At 41.8% G+C, this 14,318-nt stretch overlaps 1 protein-coding gene across 2 annotated transcripts in view; it reads left to right on the top strand.

The window, feature by feature from the left end:
- UTP18 (UTP18 small subunit processome component) overlaps window positions 1-13,051 on the top strand; it is a 41,610-nt gene extending 28,559 nt beyond the window's left edge. The window contains exons 11-14 of one of the 2 annotated variants that reach the window (XM_027034156.2): window positions 5,265-5,439; window positions 10,360-10,502; window positions 12,086-12,124; window positions 12,899-13,051. In XM_027034156.2, coding sequence (XP_026889957.1) covers window positions 5,265-5,439; window positions 10,360-10,502; window positions 12,086-12,110 — 343 coding nt within the window. In that variant the 3' untranslated portion in view covers window positions 12,111-12,124; window positions 12,899-13,051. The remainder of the gene's footprint in view (window positions 1-5,264; window positions 5,440-10,359; window positions 10,503-12,085; window positions 12,125-12,898) is intronic. The other variant, XM_027034157.2, reaches the window with a different exon arrangement.
- Window positions 13,052-14,318: the final 1,267 nt, after the last annotated feature.

Genomic DNA, 14,318 nt, shown 5'->3' with positions numbered 1-14,318 from the left:
CAGCTTTTACATAGCTTTATCTTTTATCTCTTTAAGTCTCTAAATGACCTTGGCTTGCTATTTCTCCTACTTAAATCCGGATTTTAAACCCTTAGCTTAAGACTTGCTTCAGGATTTTTGTGATTTCAGTAACCTCTCTGGGTTTGAAGAATGTGGGAGCTAGTCTTCTGTAACTTAAAGCTAAATAAACAAAAGTTTTTCTTTCATCTTTGTATGGTAGTCTGATCCTGCATGTCCATCATGGTAGCCACTAGCCACATGTGGCTAGTTCAATTTAAATTAATTAAAATAAAAATTTGTTCCTTTGTGACGCTAGCCACATTTAAAGTGTTCAGGAGCTGTGTGCATCTAGTGGCTTCCATCTAGGACAGTGCAGATACAGAGCATTCCCACCGTCACAGAAAGGTGTAGACAGTACGAGTCCAATCTAGTCATTTGATCGGTAAGGAAACTGAGGCCTAAGAGTTGGGTAATTTTAGTTTTGTTTATTGGTTGTTACTTATTAAACTGATTATTGGTAGAGCTGGATCTGGAATGCAGCTCGTCTGGTTCTCAGTTCACTGTTCTTTCCACACTGCCAGTCCCCAGATATTTGGATTTTATATTTAAAAAATACTGGATAATTCAGGACTCCAGAAAAATATGAAATTCATTAGGTTTTAGGGCCTGGAGTTAATAGTTCTTTTATTTTAACATTCGCATTGAACATATGAAGTGGGTTTCATTTTACTTCATCTAGAGAATCTTCAAGCCATAGATGTTTTACAATGTGAGGAAAACCTGTTTTATTCGGTGATGTGTTTCTGCCTTGGTTTTCTCATTTATAAAAACATTTACCATTTAGCGAGGGATTGTGAAGTAGTTAGTGGTCCCATGGTGGGGACACATGTATCCATGTACATCATGAGTCATCATGAGGTCTGCAGTTGAGATGGTATTTCTTAAGAGTGTAAGGAATACGGGTGCTTGGTAGGCTTAGTTGTTAAGTGTCTGACTTTGGCTCAGGTCATGATCTCATGGTTCATGAGTTTGAGTCCCACATTGGGTGAGCTCAAGCCCTGCTTCTCTCTCTCTCTCTGTCTCTCTCTCTCTCTGTCTCAAAAAATAAAAGACTGTAAGGAATGGTGAGGGCTGTTGTAAGGGCCATCAGGAGAGGTGTCATTGTAGGTATTGGCACTCCAGATAAGCACTTGAGCGCCAGATAGGGTTCAGAGAAAGGCACGGCAGGAAGTAGAAAGGAAGGGTGTGGAGGAGAGAAAGTTCCGGTTTGGATTCTGAGTGGAGTGCAGATGGATGACTCCTGTGGGCTTCGGCCACAAAGGAAAGCAAGAAGGGGACAACTTTTACCCTGTGTCGAAGAGTGTGGACATGATATTGAGTGGAAAGAGCAACCATCAAGGGTTTTTCCATAGAGGAGAATTGTGGTCACATCTGAATTTTAGGGTTTGAAGTAGATAATTCCCATTACAGCCTTTAGGGGGCAGCAGAGGTACAGGGAGCCTTGAAGTCATTGACATAACCTGGGTGGGGCCATCACTGGGGACAGTGGGAGCGGGAATATGGGAGAGACAGGAAGTGATGTTTGTGATGTATGTCATAGCTGCTTAGAAAATTGGGGTGGGAGAGAAGCAGTGACACTCTCAGGCTGCAGGCCTGAGTGGCCAGAAGAGTGGACTTGTCACTGTATGAAGAGAAGGAGGAGTGGTGTTGGGAGAGGTGCATTCATGTCTACAGGCAGGTAGAAGTGTGGTGTGGCATAAAGATGCTGATTTGGACGTGATAGGAGATGGGTGGCCCGTGGCCATAAATAAGGTGAGTGAGACATTAGAGGCAGGTGGCAAAGAGAACCTTGGGGTAAGAGTCCGTGGAGAAAGGGTAACTGAGAATGAGACTAAAATCGGTAGAGTTCAGTCTTAGAGAATTCAACAGAGGAGAGCATTTGAGTTCTGTGTTCAACCTGTTTGCTTTATGTTCTGTAGGATATCCTTGGCTAAGGTGTCCCCCTAGTTGTGACCATTAAACTGTCTCCAGACATTGCCAAATGTCCCCCCAGGGGCAGAACTGTTCCTGGTTGATAACTACTGTTCTACCTTACGATATCTTCTTGTTCATAATATTAATTTATTTGTGGCCCCTGTGTGCCCTTTCTATATGTCTTTTTTTTTCTTTAATATTTATTTAGTTTTAAGAGAGAGAGCAGGGGAGAAGCAGAGAGAGAGAGAGAGAGAGAGAGAGAGAGGGACAGAGGATCCGAAGCAGGCTCTGTGCTGACGGCAGAGAACCTGACGTGGGGCTCGAACTCATTAACCTTGAGACCATGACCTGAGCCGAAGTCAGACGCTTAACCAACTGAGCCACCCAGGTGCCTCTCCGTGTCTTTTAGCTTTGACACCAACTACCACTACCACGACCACCATCCCAGTCCTAATTCATAAGACAAACATTGATCTGGCTAATTGCCACCATTCCTGTTTGTGGAGATTTTTGTGGGCCAGGACTCTGTGGTTGCTGATCTGCTAATGGGTTTACTGTCCCTGATTCAGGAACTTGCTTCTGCTATGGTTGTGTGTGACTTGCCAGTCAGCTATGGTTGTGTGTGGAAGGATAATTATCAGGTCTGTTTCTTTAGTTACGAGTTTGGGGGTAAGCTAGTAAGCATGCTTATTTCTCTGTTTGTTCCTGTTCTCCTCCTTATCTGTGATACCTTGTTCTGTTCTGTTTTGTTTTTTCACTTCATGTCTGCCTTCCCCAGCCTAAGTCCTTTGTCTTCCACAAAACTTCATTTGGCTGCAGCTTCACCTCATGCTGATTTTTCCTTTCTTCGAGGTTCTGGGTCACATATAGAGCTTAGTGTGCTGTGTTATATTCTCTTGTATTTCTGGCTATTTTATGCACATATATTTTTTTCTGGGATAAATTCCTTTTGATATTCTGTATTCCTGTATTGCATACTGTTGGACACACAGTTCTCATTCAGTAAATACCACCCACTCTCAGTGGCATATTAGAAATAGTTATGGTCTTTGAGCAGAAATACCACTATAAGTTTCCATACATCAAAATGGTTAACGTGTGCCAGTTTTGTTCCATCAATTTAAGCAATAGTCAAATAAGAATGAATAGGCATTGTATAAGGAGCCTCTGATGTTCATGATGGTAAGATTTGATCTAAAGTTGATATTTAGAAGAGAGCCGTATGGATTATAACTTTTTGTCCTTAATTAAGGTGGATTTAGCTGTAAATTAGTTTTCAGCAAGATAAGAGATTTGGTGTAAAATAAGTACAGTGAATAGACATTTTGATCCCAGTCAAAAATACAAATAAGGAGAAGAGGAAATTTGTCTTAGTTTGGGTTGCCATTGTAAAGACCCCCATAGACTAGGTAGCAGAAATTTATTTCTTCTATTCCTGGGGACGGGGAGTCTAAGGTCAGGGTACCACTGTCACTGGGTTCTGGTGAAGACCCTATCCCAGGTTGCAGATTGTCGACTTCTTGTTGTGTCCTCGCATGGAAAGAGGGAGAGAGCCTCTGGGGTCTCTTTTATGAGGGCTCTGATCCCATTCATGAGGGCTTCACCAACATGCCCTAATTGCCTCCTTCAGGCCCCACCTCCTAATAAAATAAAGTTTCATCATAGGAATTTTGGTGGGGCACAAATATTCAGTCCATAACAAAATTAAATCAAGGATGTATGTGGTGTCTCTTGAGTGGTTAGTATGGACTACACGCGGTTAGCTCTACCGAAAGCGTTCTTAGGATCAAGTGAGAAAATGTGTATGTAAGGAATTTGAAGACTCGAAAGCACTACCATACTGTTTGTCTGGTTGGCTGTCGTTTCAGGCTACAGAAAGTGTGTGAACTGAATTGGTCTTGTTCATGCATCGTATCTGGTTCAGTGTAGGCAGTCGGGTGCACGTCTGGTAGGAATGAGAACACGCTTCGTGGAATGCCTGTGTGTCACTCTTGTGACTTAATGTGTCACTCTTGTGATTTAACGCATCTTTCGAGTTTGTGTTGCATTTGCTGATAAAGTTTGAATTAAGTATCTACGTATTGCAAGTCCTTTATCCTTGTTCCTTATAAGTGGTGCCCATAGCAGGAGGTAGTCTGAACACTGAGGTCAAAACTTTTCCTGAAAGTTCTTGTCTCGGAGTGCCTCAGTGGCTCAGTTGGTCAAGTGTCCAGCTCTTGATTTCGGCTCAGGTCATGATGTTACAGTTCGTGAGTTTGAGCCCTGAGTCAGGCTCTGCGCTGACAGTACGGAGCATGCTTGGGATTCTCTCTCCCCCTCTCTCTGCCCCTGCCCGGCTCTTGTTCTCTCTCACGCTTGCTCTCCAAAGCAAATAAATAAACTTTTTTTAAAAAGTCTTAAAAAAAAAAGTTCTTGTCTGTGAAATGATTCTGTTAATGGTAAGGTTGTCAGGATTTACTTTTTTTATAAATTTTTTTTTTAACATTTATTTATTTTTGAGAGACAGAGGCAGAGCATGAGCAGGGGAGGGGGAGAGAGAGAGAGAAAGATACAGATTCTGAAGCAGGCTCCAGGCTCTGAGCTGTTTGTTAGCACAGAGCCCGACACGAGGCTCAAATTCACAAACTGCAAGACCATGACCTGAGCCGAAGTCGGACGCTCAACAGACTGAGCCACCCAGGCACCCCGTCAGGATTTACTTTTTATGAGTATTGGGTGTAATTTGTTGCTGGTAAATATTTCTGTAAACTCAGAGTGCACATATTCCCGGGAGAGTAGAACGAAGAGACCTGCTGTTACAGCTGCTACTCGGCCGTTTTGACGGTTCCCACAAATATGATAGAAGGAAAAAGAAGAGGCGCTCTAAATAGGGGAAGGACAGCTCTCAGGCACACTTTCGCATGTTAGGTTGGCCATACACAAGGTGGGAGTGGCAGGCTTGGTCTCTCTTGTTCACCTCTGCACTTAATTCTGGTGCCTGGCCTAAAGGTGACATTCAGTGAGTATTTATTGAAGGAATGAATAATGGAGAGTCTGTGCTTTCTTGGGTTTTCTAGCTCGTAGTTGAAAAGCTGTCAGACTTAACAAGAGTTTAGGAAGACTGCAGTAGAACCGGTAGAATGTGTCTAGTTTTTGCCTGGGATGTACTCTTCAGCCCTGGTCCCTTTGTAACACAAGACCATACGATTCCTGCAAAAACCAGTTTGTGTGGTTCAATCTGTATTGATTTAGGTTGTGAAAGCCCTTCTGCTTGTTTCTTTAATCTGTTGTATTCCCTTTTCTCTTTGCAGTTCTAATTGTGGAGTGGTAAACATATACAATCAAGATTCTTGTCTCCAAGAAACAAACCCAAAGCCGATAAAAGCTATAATGAACTTGGTTACAGGCGTTACTTCTCTGACCTTCAATCCTACTACAGAAATCTTGGCAGTTGCTTCAGAAGAAATGAAAGAAGCAGTCAGATTGGTAATATGTCTTTACCTTTAAAAACATTATTGATAATCTTAAAATGTAAGTTGAAGGCATGGAAGGATGGGAGGAAAGGGGAGTGTTGGGTTATTTTAAAAAGAGTAGCTTCTTTTGATGTAGACATTACTAGTATTGTGGCTTTTGAGTGTGGTTGTAGAAATGATGCACAGTAACCACCAAATTTGTACTAAGGAACGTATTTAAGGCAAATTCTTCATGTTTCTACAGTTTTCTTTCCTTATCTCTGCTTTTTAAAGCGTGATTTTCTTAGATTTTGAAAATAAACTGAGCTTGAAAATAAATTATGTAAAAAGATTGCAATTTAAAGGGCTCAGTACTACTTGTGAATATGCCTCTGTGCCAGGAGTCCCCAGGACCTTCTCCAGGTTTGGTGATTTACTAGGACTCCCAGAACTCCGTATATGGTCTTATTCACAGTGAAGAGTTATTACGGGGAAAGGATACACAGCGAAACCAGCCAAGGGAAGGGTGCATGGGGCAGTCTGGAGGAATCCAGGCACAGACTTCCAAGAGTCCTCTCTTAGTGGAGTCACACACGACATGTTTAATTCCTCCGACAAGTTGTGACCACATGTGTTTGGTGTTTTCTTCCGGGAAGTCCCTCATTAGGGACTTCGTGCCCAAGGATTTTATTGCTGGTTGATCACGTAGCTACACTCTGCCTAGCATGTACCCAGATTCTAGGCTCCCAGAAGGAAAGACAGGTGTTGAGCAGAAACCGCATTATACAAATGCTTGAGGCCTGGTGAGCCATCCTTATCATTTAGGGAAAATGTCACATCAGTGTAGGGAAACTGTTTACCAGTCAAGTTCCCAGACATGATCTAAGAGCCGTCCGTGCGAGCATGCCTTCCTGAGGATAGCAGCCTCGGGTCTGTGTTAACTCTTTTCTGCCCCACCTCAGAGCCCATTTTAAATGTCATCGCGTCTCTGTGAAGTTTCCTACTCTTCAGGCAGAACCAGTTTCTTTATTCATTTCACAGTTATTTGCTCTAGGCCCCAGGTAGACAGATGGCACAGAGCTTTGAATGGCAGCACTGGCTTGTGTTGTTACGTGTATGCTATCGCAGTATAAGCACTTTACAGAAACTATTATTTTTACCTTGTTGACTTAGCAAAGCTTTGACCAAGTGTAATAGCGTATAGTTTCCAAAGATTTATAAAGGCTTCTCACAAAAATGTTGAGCCAAATAACAGTCCTCAGAGGATTAACTCCCCCAAAGTCAGCAGCTAGTAAAGGGCAGAACTGTACTTCTGGATTCTCCGTTCTTCGTAGAACTTTCGTGGTTTTCCATCTGAAATCCTCTGACCCCTAGAATGTGTGCAGAACTTGAGATGGCAAGTGGGGCAAGGAGGAGGCCAAGCTCTGCCTGTATCACATAGAGCAGCTCTGCTCTGATCTGTTCTGTGTATTGGCATTCTGCATAAGATTTTCTTGGAAGGAAGAAAGAATTCTGTTGGAAAAGAGTGAAAAAATACAGCACTGTGTTTTATTGCCTCTGTGTCGAATGAATTGTTTGATAAATGAGAAGGTTCTAATTCAAGTCAGCTTTAAAATCCCCACTCCTCTAATGGGAGTGGTGGACTAGCACACATTAACCTTTTATCATTTTAATGGTAGTAAATTGTTTTTAGAAAACCATGGGATCTATCTCCTGTTGACATAATATATTCTGCAAGACGCCTAGTAGTTAGTTCTGCCTAGTTTGCTTCAGTGATCATGGCAACATTTATGGTTCTTTACTGTGGCAAAATCACACAAGGAATTCATTAGTAACAGCCAAATCCCATTTTTTAAATGGTAATCAACCATAATATCTAATGGAAAGTAGCCAGGCATAGCAGCTTCAGAATGCCTCCGTGAAACAGCGTTAGTATCATTAAATGCAGTCTCTTATAGTGATCCAAACAGTTCTGTTATCCCAGCACAAAGCAGTGAATATAAATCTAAGCCATTGCACCAGTAAGAGACACAGAAGTTAATTGTTATTGCATCTACAATCTTTGATGTAGTAGAAAGTTGTGGAACTGGTTATCCATTAAATTAAGGATGAGTGAGCTTTTCACTTGTTGAATTTTGTTACCGGGGCCCTTAAATGTGATGACAGAAATAGTGTTGGAGGTAAAGGGAACTTTCTGAGGTAAAGAGGTTGGGTTTTTATGGGCTTTTTCTTCATCAACAGTTCACCTATAGTTTTGGATACAAGGGCCATAAAGAGAGGTTAGAACACAGCTGACGTCTAAGCATGTGGGTGGGAGCCATTGGTCTGAGAAGAAAGTGCTAATGCAGTGAGAGAGTCTACTGGGGGACCTCACAGATACATACATGTGAGTCTCTTAGGAGACTGTTGTAAACGTGGTTTTGCTCCTGAGAATCAAGTCAATACAAGAGATAAAATATAAAAATACATTGTTGACAGGTTGGTGTTTGTCCTCCATTGGAAAAACACACGGTCCTCTTGTGTGAAGTCATGGCCACTATATACGGTTGTGTAGGCTTTTTGTTGCCTGAGGGCACCGCATCTAAGGTGACACTGTTTACATCTTAAACTTTATTAAGAGTGTGTGTTTACCATAGTATTTCTGGCACTCTCTTCTCTTTATTTAGCTACAAAAATAAACAGCTCCCATCTGGTGGAAATGAGCTTTAAAAAATTGATATGTGTCTTGTGCCCCAATTTTTGCCCCACAGTGAGCTCCCTGTTTGTAATAACGAGTTGACTTAAGTATGAAGTTACATTGAATCCAAATTAGGAGACTGTTTTTTCCAATTTAGGTTAGAAAATAAAAAGCATGATTTAATATAATTATCTTTAAGAAGTCATTCAAATACAGTGGAATACTACCTGGCAATGAGAAGGAGTGAAATCATGCCATTTGCAGCAATGTGGATGGAACTGGAGGGTATTCTGCTGAGTGAAATAAGTCAGTCAGAGAAGAACAGATATCCTGTGTTTTCACTCATATGTGGATCTTGAGAAACTTAACAGAAGATCATGGGGGAAGGGAAGGGGAAAAAATAGTTACAAACAGAGAGGGAGGGAGGCAAACCATAAGAGACTCTTAAATACAGAGAACAAACTGAGGGTTGATGGGGATGGGGGGAGAGCAGAAAGCGGGTGATGGGCACTGAGGAGGGCACTTGTTGGGATGAGCGCTGGCTGTTGTATGTAAGCCAATTTGACAATGAATTATATTTAAAAAAAAGTCATTGAAGTAGAAAGGTTGGTTCTGGTGTATTTTATTTTGGAAGAGTCACAAAATACTTCAAAGTCCTGCCAGCAAAGTTAATGAGCAAGTGTCTGGAGCACGGTTTAAAAGTACCAGGTGACACATAGGATGGAGACCAAAGTTAGGTATAGGACAGTTCTGTTCTTGGTGCTCATAGGAAGTAGTTACTTCCTGATTTGCTCCTGTGATGCCTTGGATCACCTGATCAAAGTTGGTGCGTGCCTAGAGGATGCAAACTTACAGTGGCCTAAGCAAAATGCAATTGAGAAGCCAGACCACTTATCAAAAATGCATGTAATTTCCACATTTCCAAACTAAGAGTAAAAAGATTTTGCAATGTTCATATTGTGGCTCCTCTCCTAAAATAACTAGTCTTCTTTAAGTTGTTGTTGTTCTTTTTAAATATATTTTTCAAGGAACCTATATAAAGAGTGGTGTTTAAGAAGTTTACAAGTTCGGATCAAGTCTGCCAGCGTCTTAGCTTTAATGGGTCAAGACCACTTCTCATTAGCACTAATGCCTGTGCATTGATGCCGTGCTGTGCAGGCAGAACCTGGTTCCTGGGAAAGTTGAGAATAATTGAAATTGCTTGGAGATCCACAGTAAGCTTTATTTTCTTGACAAAATGGTCAATAGGTATATACCAGAAGGAATAGGGCCTAATAAGTGACTCCCTGAAACCTGTTCCACAGACAGATGTGTATATCACTGGGTTTTACCTGGGGCTCGTCTACGAAATCACCTTGTTTGGACGGTTTAAAGCCTCATTTAAAAGTGTGGAGGATGACAGACTGCCAAAGGGAAATAGCTGAGTGAGGGCTCTCCACACATACTGGGACACTAAGGTCCTCTATTTGTTGGAAGAGCTGGAGAATCTTTGAAAGTGAGAGTTGTTAAAATCCTAGTGTACTTTGGGTAACTGCTTCCATGCTGGGGTTTTATTTACCCACAAATCGAGTGAGGACTGGTTGCATCGATCTTGGACTTGGCTTATTTTCCCCAACAGTGGAGTCTCTTGGAGAAAGAGACAGTGCCCCTCCTCATGTTTAGGCCTGGTGGTGAGCGTTTCATCTCTCTTTAAATCAGAACACAGTTTTCACTTGACAAACCAGGTTTCCATGATTTTGTCTTCCTTGAGAGGAGATTGAAAAAGACAGAGAATATATCATAAAGCAGAAAAGTAAAGTATGGAAAGGAGATTATATGATACTGGAAGAGTTCATATGACTTTGCTGGGCTTCAGTTATATAAAATCAGACTCTTTGTAACATTTAAAGTATCTGTTCCCTGTGACCAAATTTGAGTATTGTTTACTGTGGTCATTAAGTTAGAGCATTATTGAGTACTGCTATTGACCTTTTATTTTAGTGTATTCATTTATTTAGTCAGCAAACATTGGAATCTGGCAGGCGGCATGCTACATGGTGCATTAGAAGCATCAAAGAAATGCTTTCTTCTCTTCCCTCCCTTCCCTCTAGGTTAATAGCACATTGAAAACCAAATTTTAATTTCAGAACACTCTGCTCCATTATGAGAGTTGTACATCATGTGTACTACAATCAAAATGAACTTTTTGTTCCAGCAAACAGGTAGAATGAAGACTAAAATTTAAGAAAGAAGAGTTTGTAGTTGTTGTGATTTAAAGCTTCATATTATTTCCTACAGGTGCACCTTCCTTCCTGTACGGTATTTTCAAACTTCCCCGTCATTAAAAAGAAGACAGTCTCTCTTGTTCATACCATGGATTTTTCTCCCAGAAGTGGGTACTTTGCCTTGGGGAACGAAAAAGGCAAAGCCCTGATATATAGGTGGGTGTTATTTACGTTTAAACGTCAGAAATACCCATAACGTTCTTTTGAAAGTATGAAGAGATACCCTTGTTACATTCCCAGTTCTACAGTTAACACGCAGTGTCTTAATCAACTACAATGATAAATTATTAATTGTAGAGTGTTTAGCCTGACTGTCCTCTTCATTATCTAACAAAATGCATTTCTCTACCATAAAATGTGACTAGAAGAAAAGTTCACCTGAGGATTTATTTATTAATTAAAAATAACTTCATTTATTTATTTGGCAGTAGTCAAGGAAGAGTAGCCACTTTAGTTTTTAATTTTTTTTTTAAGTGTATTTATTTATTTTGAGAGAGAGCACAAGCAGGGGACGGGCACAGAGGATCCCAAGCAGACTCCACGCTGTCAGCACAGAGCCTCATGAGACTGAAACTCCCCAGCCGTGAGATCATGACCTGAGCCGAAATCAAAAGTTAGTTGCTTAACCGATTGAGCCACCCAGGCACCCCCAGCGTAGCCACTTTAATAATATTGCAGCTTTCTTGGTGCCTTATGTCTAGATGGACCTTTGTTGATTTGTTAATTCACTACCTACTTCACTTGATATAAGTGATATTTTTTTTTTTTTTCGGAAAAGGTGCTGCTTTCTCTGTAGCTGTGAGCTGTAAATAAGAATGTCAGCCACAGAGATGTCTAAAAGTTACATTCTGTCCAGGTTCTTTTCTGCACTCAACACACTTGGTTATAAGGCGGGAACAAATAAAATCTAACTGCACAGTTGCTAGAGATGCAGGTGACAAGGTGGCTCTTCTGGGGTTGCTGACAAGCTGGAAGCTAGTGCCTTCCGTCACAGCCCCCTGTCCCTTCTCCCTTGTGTTGGCGAATGTGTGTAGGACCCTGTGTTTATGTTTGTATGCTTTAGGGAAGGCCTGCTTTCACAGACCTGGAATCTGGTTTGAAGAAGAGGAGAAATGTAAATCAGTTTTAAGGAGATAGTTGTGAAGAGAGGTTATGGCAAAGAGTAATGGGGTCTCAAGTTCTGTTCAGAAAGGAAGATGGTTACACAGTCCATCATTCCACCATTGGAATGGTTGGTACATTCCATCATTCTCACTTGCTTGCAGTCGTTTTTGGGGTGATTGTTTCAGTTTGGGTTTTCAAGAATGCAGATTCCTACTGCACTTACAAATTCTCTCCCAAAACTTTGGTTTATCTAATTGAATTTTCTTTTCTGAAGTTTAAGCACCGGAGGCCATTCACATTTTATCCAGAGCATTGCTGAGTGGGGAGACTGTTTCTAGCAAGTGTGTGGGACTGACAACCTTTGTGTTGGGTGTGGCTGGTCAGGTATTTCAGAGACTCCAATTCGATGCTTTGGAGCAAGCTTGATGCTTTTAGTAAAACCTGAGGTAGTAGCTTTAGGATCCTTCAGAATGTCACATTGAGGAGTCTTAACCTAGCTGCCTGTTGAGAATGATTATGAATATATTTTTTACCCCCCAAAAATGCTTCTTCAGTGCCATTCTGTGATCTGATTGACCATACTGTGGGTAATCACAAAGTTGTTTGTTTAGATGATTTGTCTTTTACTTTTTCAGGTTGCACCATTACTCAGACTTCTAAAGAGATTATATGAAGTAAGAAAATCCTTTTTTATTGATTCTTCAGGTTTTAAGGTTACACCCGTTGCTGTCAGTTGGCAGAGGGACCACATGAGCTGACCTTTGTTTCCTTGCCCCAGGGTTGCTGTATCTTTAGATAGGGGAGCGGGATGGAAGTGGATCAGGAGCAGCGCAGTTGGACCTGAACCTTCCCTGGGAATTTTTATCCCAAATCACAACAGTCTGGTTCTCTCTTTCTGAGGTCAGATCTCTAATATACTGTTCAGTAGTGGTCATCAAAATTGTTATTACTGAACATTTAATCTACAAAGGCTAGACGTAGTAGTGAGAGATGACGATCTTCACATATAATTCTAGCTTCCATGAGCTCACACCCTCTTATTTTGTACGTGTTTCTTGAGAAATTAAAAGGGGCGTGCCCTATGGCTAGTTGGTGGAAGCTTGCCACAGAGCTAGTTAGTGGCTGGTCATTGGTTTTGCTGCCTAGTATTTAAAACAGTAAGACGTGCTTCCCTTTCCATGGCTTGATCTTTGATGTGGAAATATAGTAGTTCTGAGGTTGAGCTTTGCAGTTGGCCTGTTCCTCACAATTGACTAAGTTGGTCTTCTCTGAGATTCTTCCATGTTGAGGAGACTGTGGGAGTGCATAACGCTTTAATGTTGAGCAAAACATCAGCCAAGAGGGGAAAGCAGTCTAGGTTTCCTGCCTGCCCAAACTGTATAGCCAGCACATGTTTGTTGATGACCAGCAGTTATAAATCAAATGTATAATTTCTTCTGTTTTCTCAGATCCAGTTGAGCCGGAAGAGAAGCCGTCTTGATCTTCCCAGAAACTTTCTGAATGTGTGATAATACATGGCTAATGATTTACTGAGCCAGCTGTATTATTTAAGTTAACAGAAACGTCTTAATAAACACATAGCAACTTTTGTTTGAAAACAAGTGTAAGTTGTTCTTCCCTTCCTACCTACACACAAGCACACCGACTTGGATGCATTTCTTTTCAGACCACACAGAGATTGGAAACACCTGTCTGCAGCCAGAAATAACACAGACAGACACTCTATTTCACAGTTTACCCTACTTAAGATTTCCCCCTTTCCCAGCATAGAGCTCTCCATGCTAAGCGAGGTTCTGATGAGCGATGGAGGTCAGTTGGCTTGAGATGAGAGCAGTGAGGGCTCATGGGATTAATTTTAAACTTGCAAGTTTTCTTGGAAAGGTGATAATGGAAATGAGATTTTCCTGGGCTTGGTACTTCAAGTGGTTGTTATTGTTATTTGCGGGAGAGGGTCACATAAGAGCCTGGTACTTGTGTCCTACTAATTAGCCACTCCATTCCCTGGAAGTATTTTTTGTCTATTCAAAAACATTTTTTGGTTTATTTATTTATTTTGAAAGAGAGTGTTTGGGGGGAGAGGCAGAGAAAGGGAGAGAGAGAATCTCAAGCAGGCTCTGCACTGTCAGCACAGAGCCCAATGTGGGCCTTGATCCCACAAACTGCAAGATCATGACCTGAGCCGAAATCAAGAGTTGGACCCTTAACCAGCTGAGCCACCCAGGCACCCCCTCTCATGTCAATTTAAATGTTTCATTTAATTTAGGTTCCAGGGTCGACAGTTGGTTGCATAATTCAGTTGTGGCATAACCTTGCTTTAAACCAGTCCCTACGTTTCTTAGGGAAAGCAGACACTAGACCATGTATCTAAGGAGGATTCGTTATGAGAAGTATCAAGTAGGTCTGAGAGCCCTCACCCCACCTCCTTGCGGACACCTGGGAGAGTCAGGTTAGAGGAGGAAGTTCTCCCAGTGATGAAAAATGGCTCTGACTCTGCCCAAAGAATTAATAGATCCCACTTAACTCTAGTCCAGCCAACAGCTCAGTGAAGGGCATCTTCAATGTCTTCAAGGTCCCGCCAGGTCTGCTGGCGATGACCTAGAGCAGCTCGATAGATAACTGTGTTCACGTATGCTGGCGTCTTTCTGAAAACGCCTTTTATTAAGATGGGCTGTTGCTGTGTAATTGTAGAGGCCCTTTCCTGCCCTCCCCCACCGCAACTGCTTCCATTAGTAAAAATGCTGGAGTCCAGTCCTGAAACCGGTTGGCTTGTCAGGGTTGATTCTCTCCTGAAGTGCTAGAGGGCAGCATTGGGCCGTGAGTAATCAAAGGCAAGGCTCTTGACAGCCGTTTACCATCTCTCTTAACTAC

This window comes from Acinonyx jubatus, chromosome E1, assembly GCF_027475565.1.
Source record: "Acinonyx jubatus isolate Ajub_Pintada_27869175 chromosome E1, VMU_Ajub_asm_v1.0, whole genome shotgun sequence".
NCBI classification, from domain to species: domain Eukaryota; kingdom Metazoa; phylum Chordata; class Mammalia; order Carnivora; family Felidae; genus Acinonyx; species Acinonyx jubatus.
Note: the sequence above shows the minus strand (reverse complement) of the source record. Positions and strands in the feature narration are given on the sequence as shown.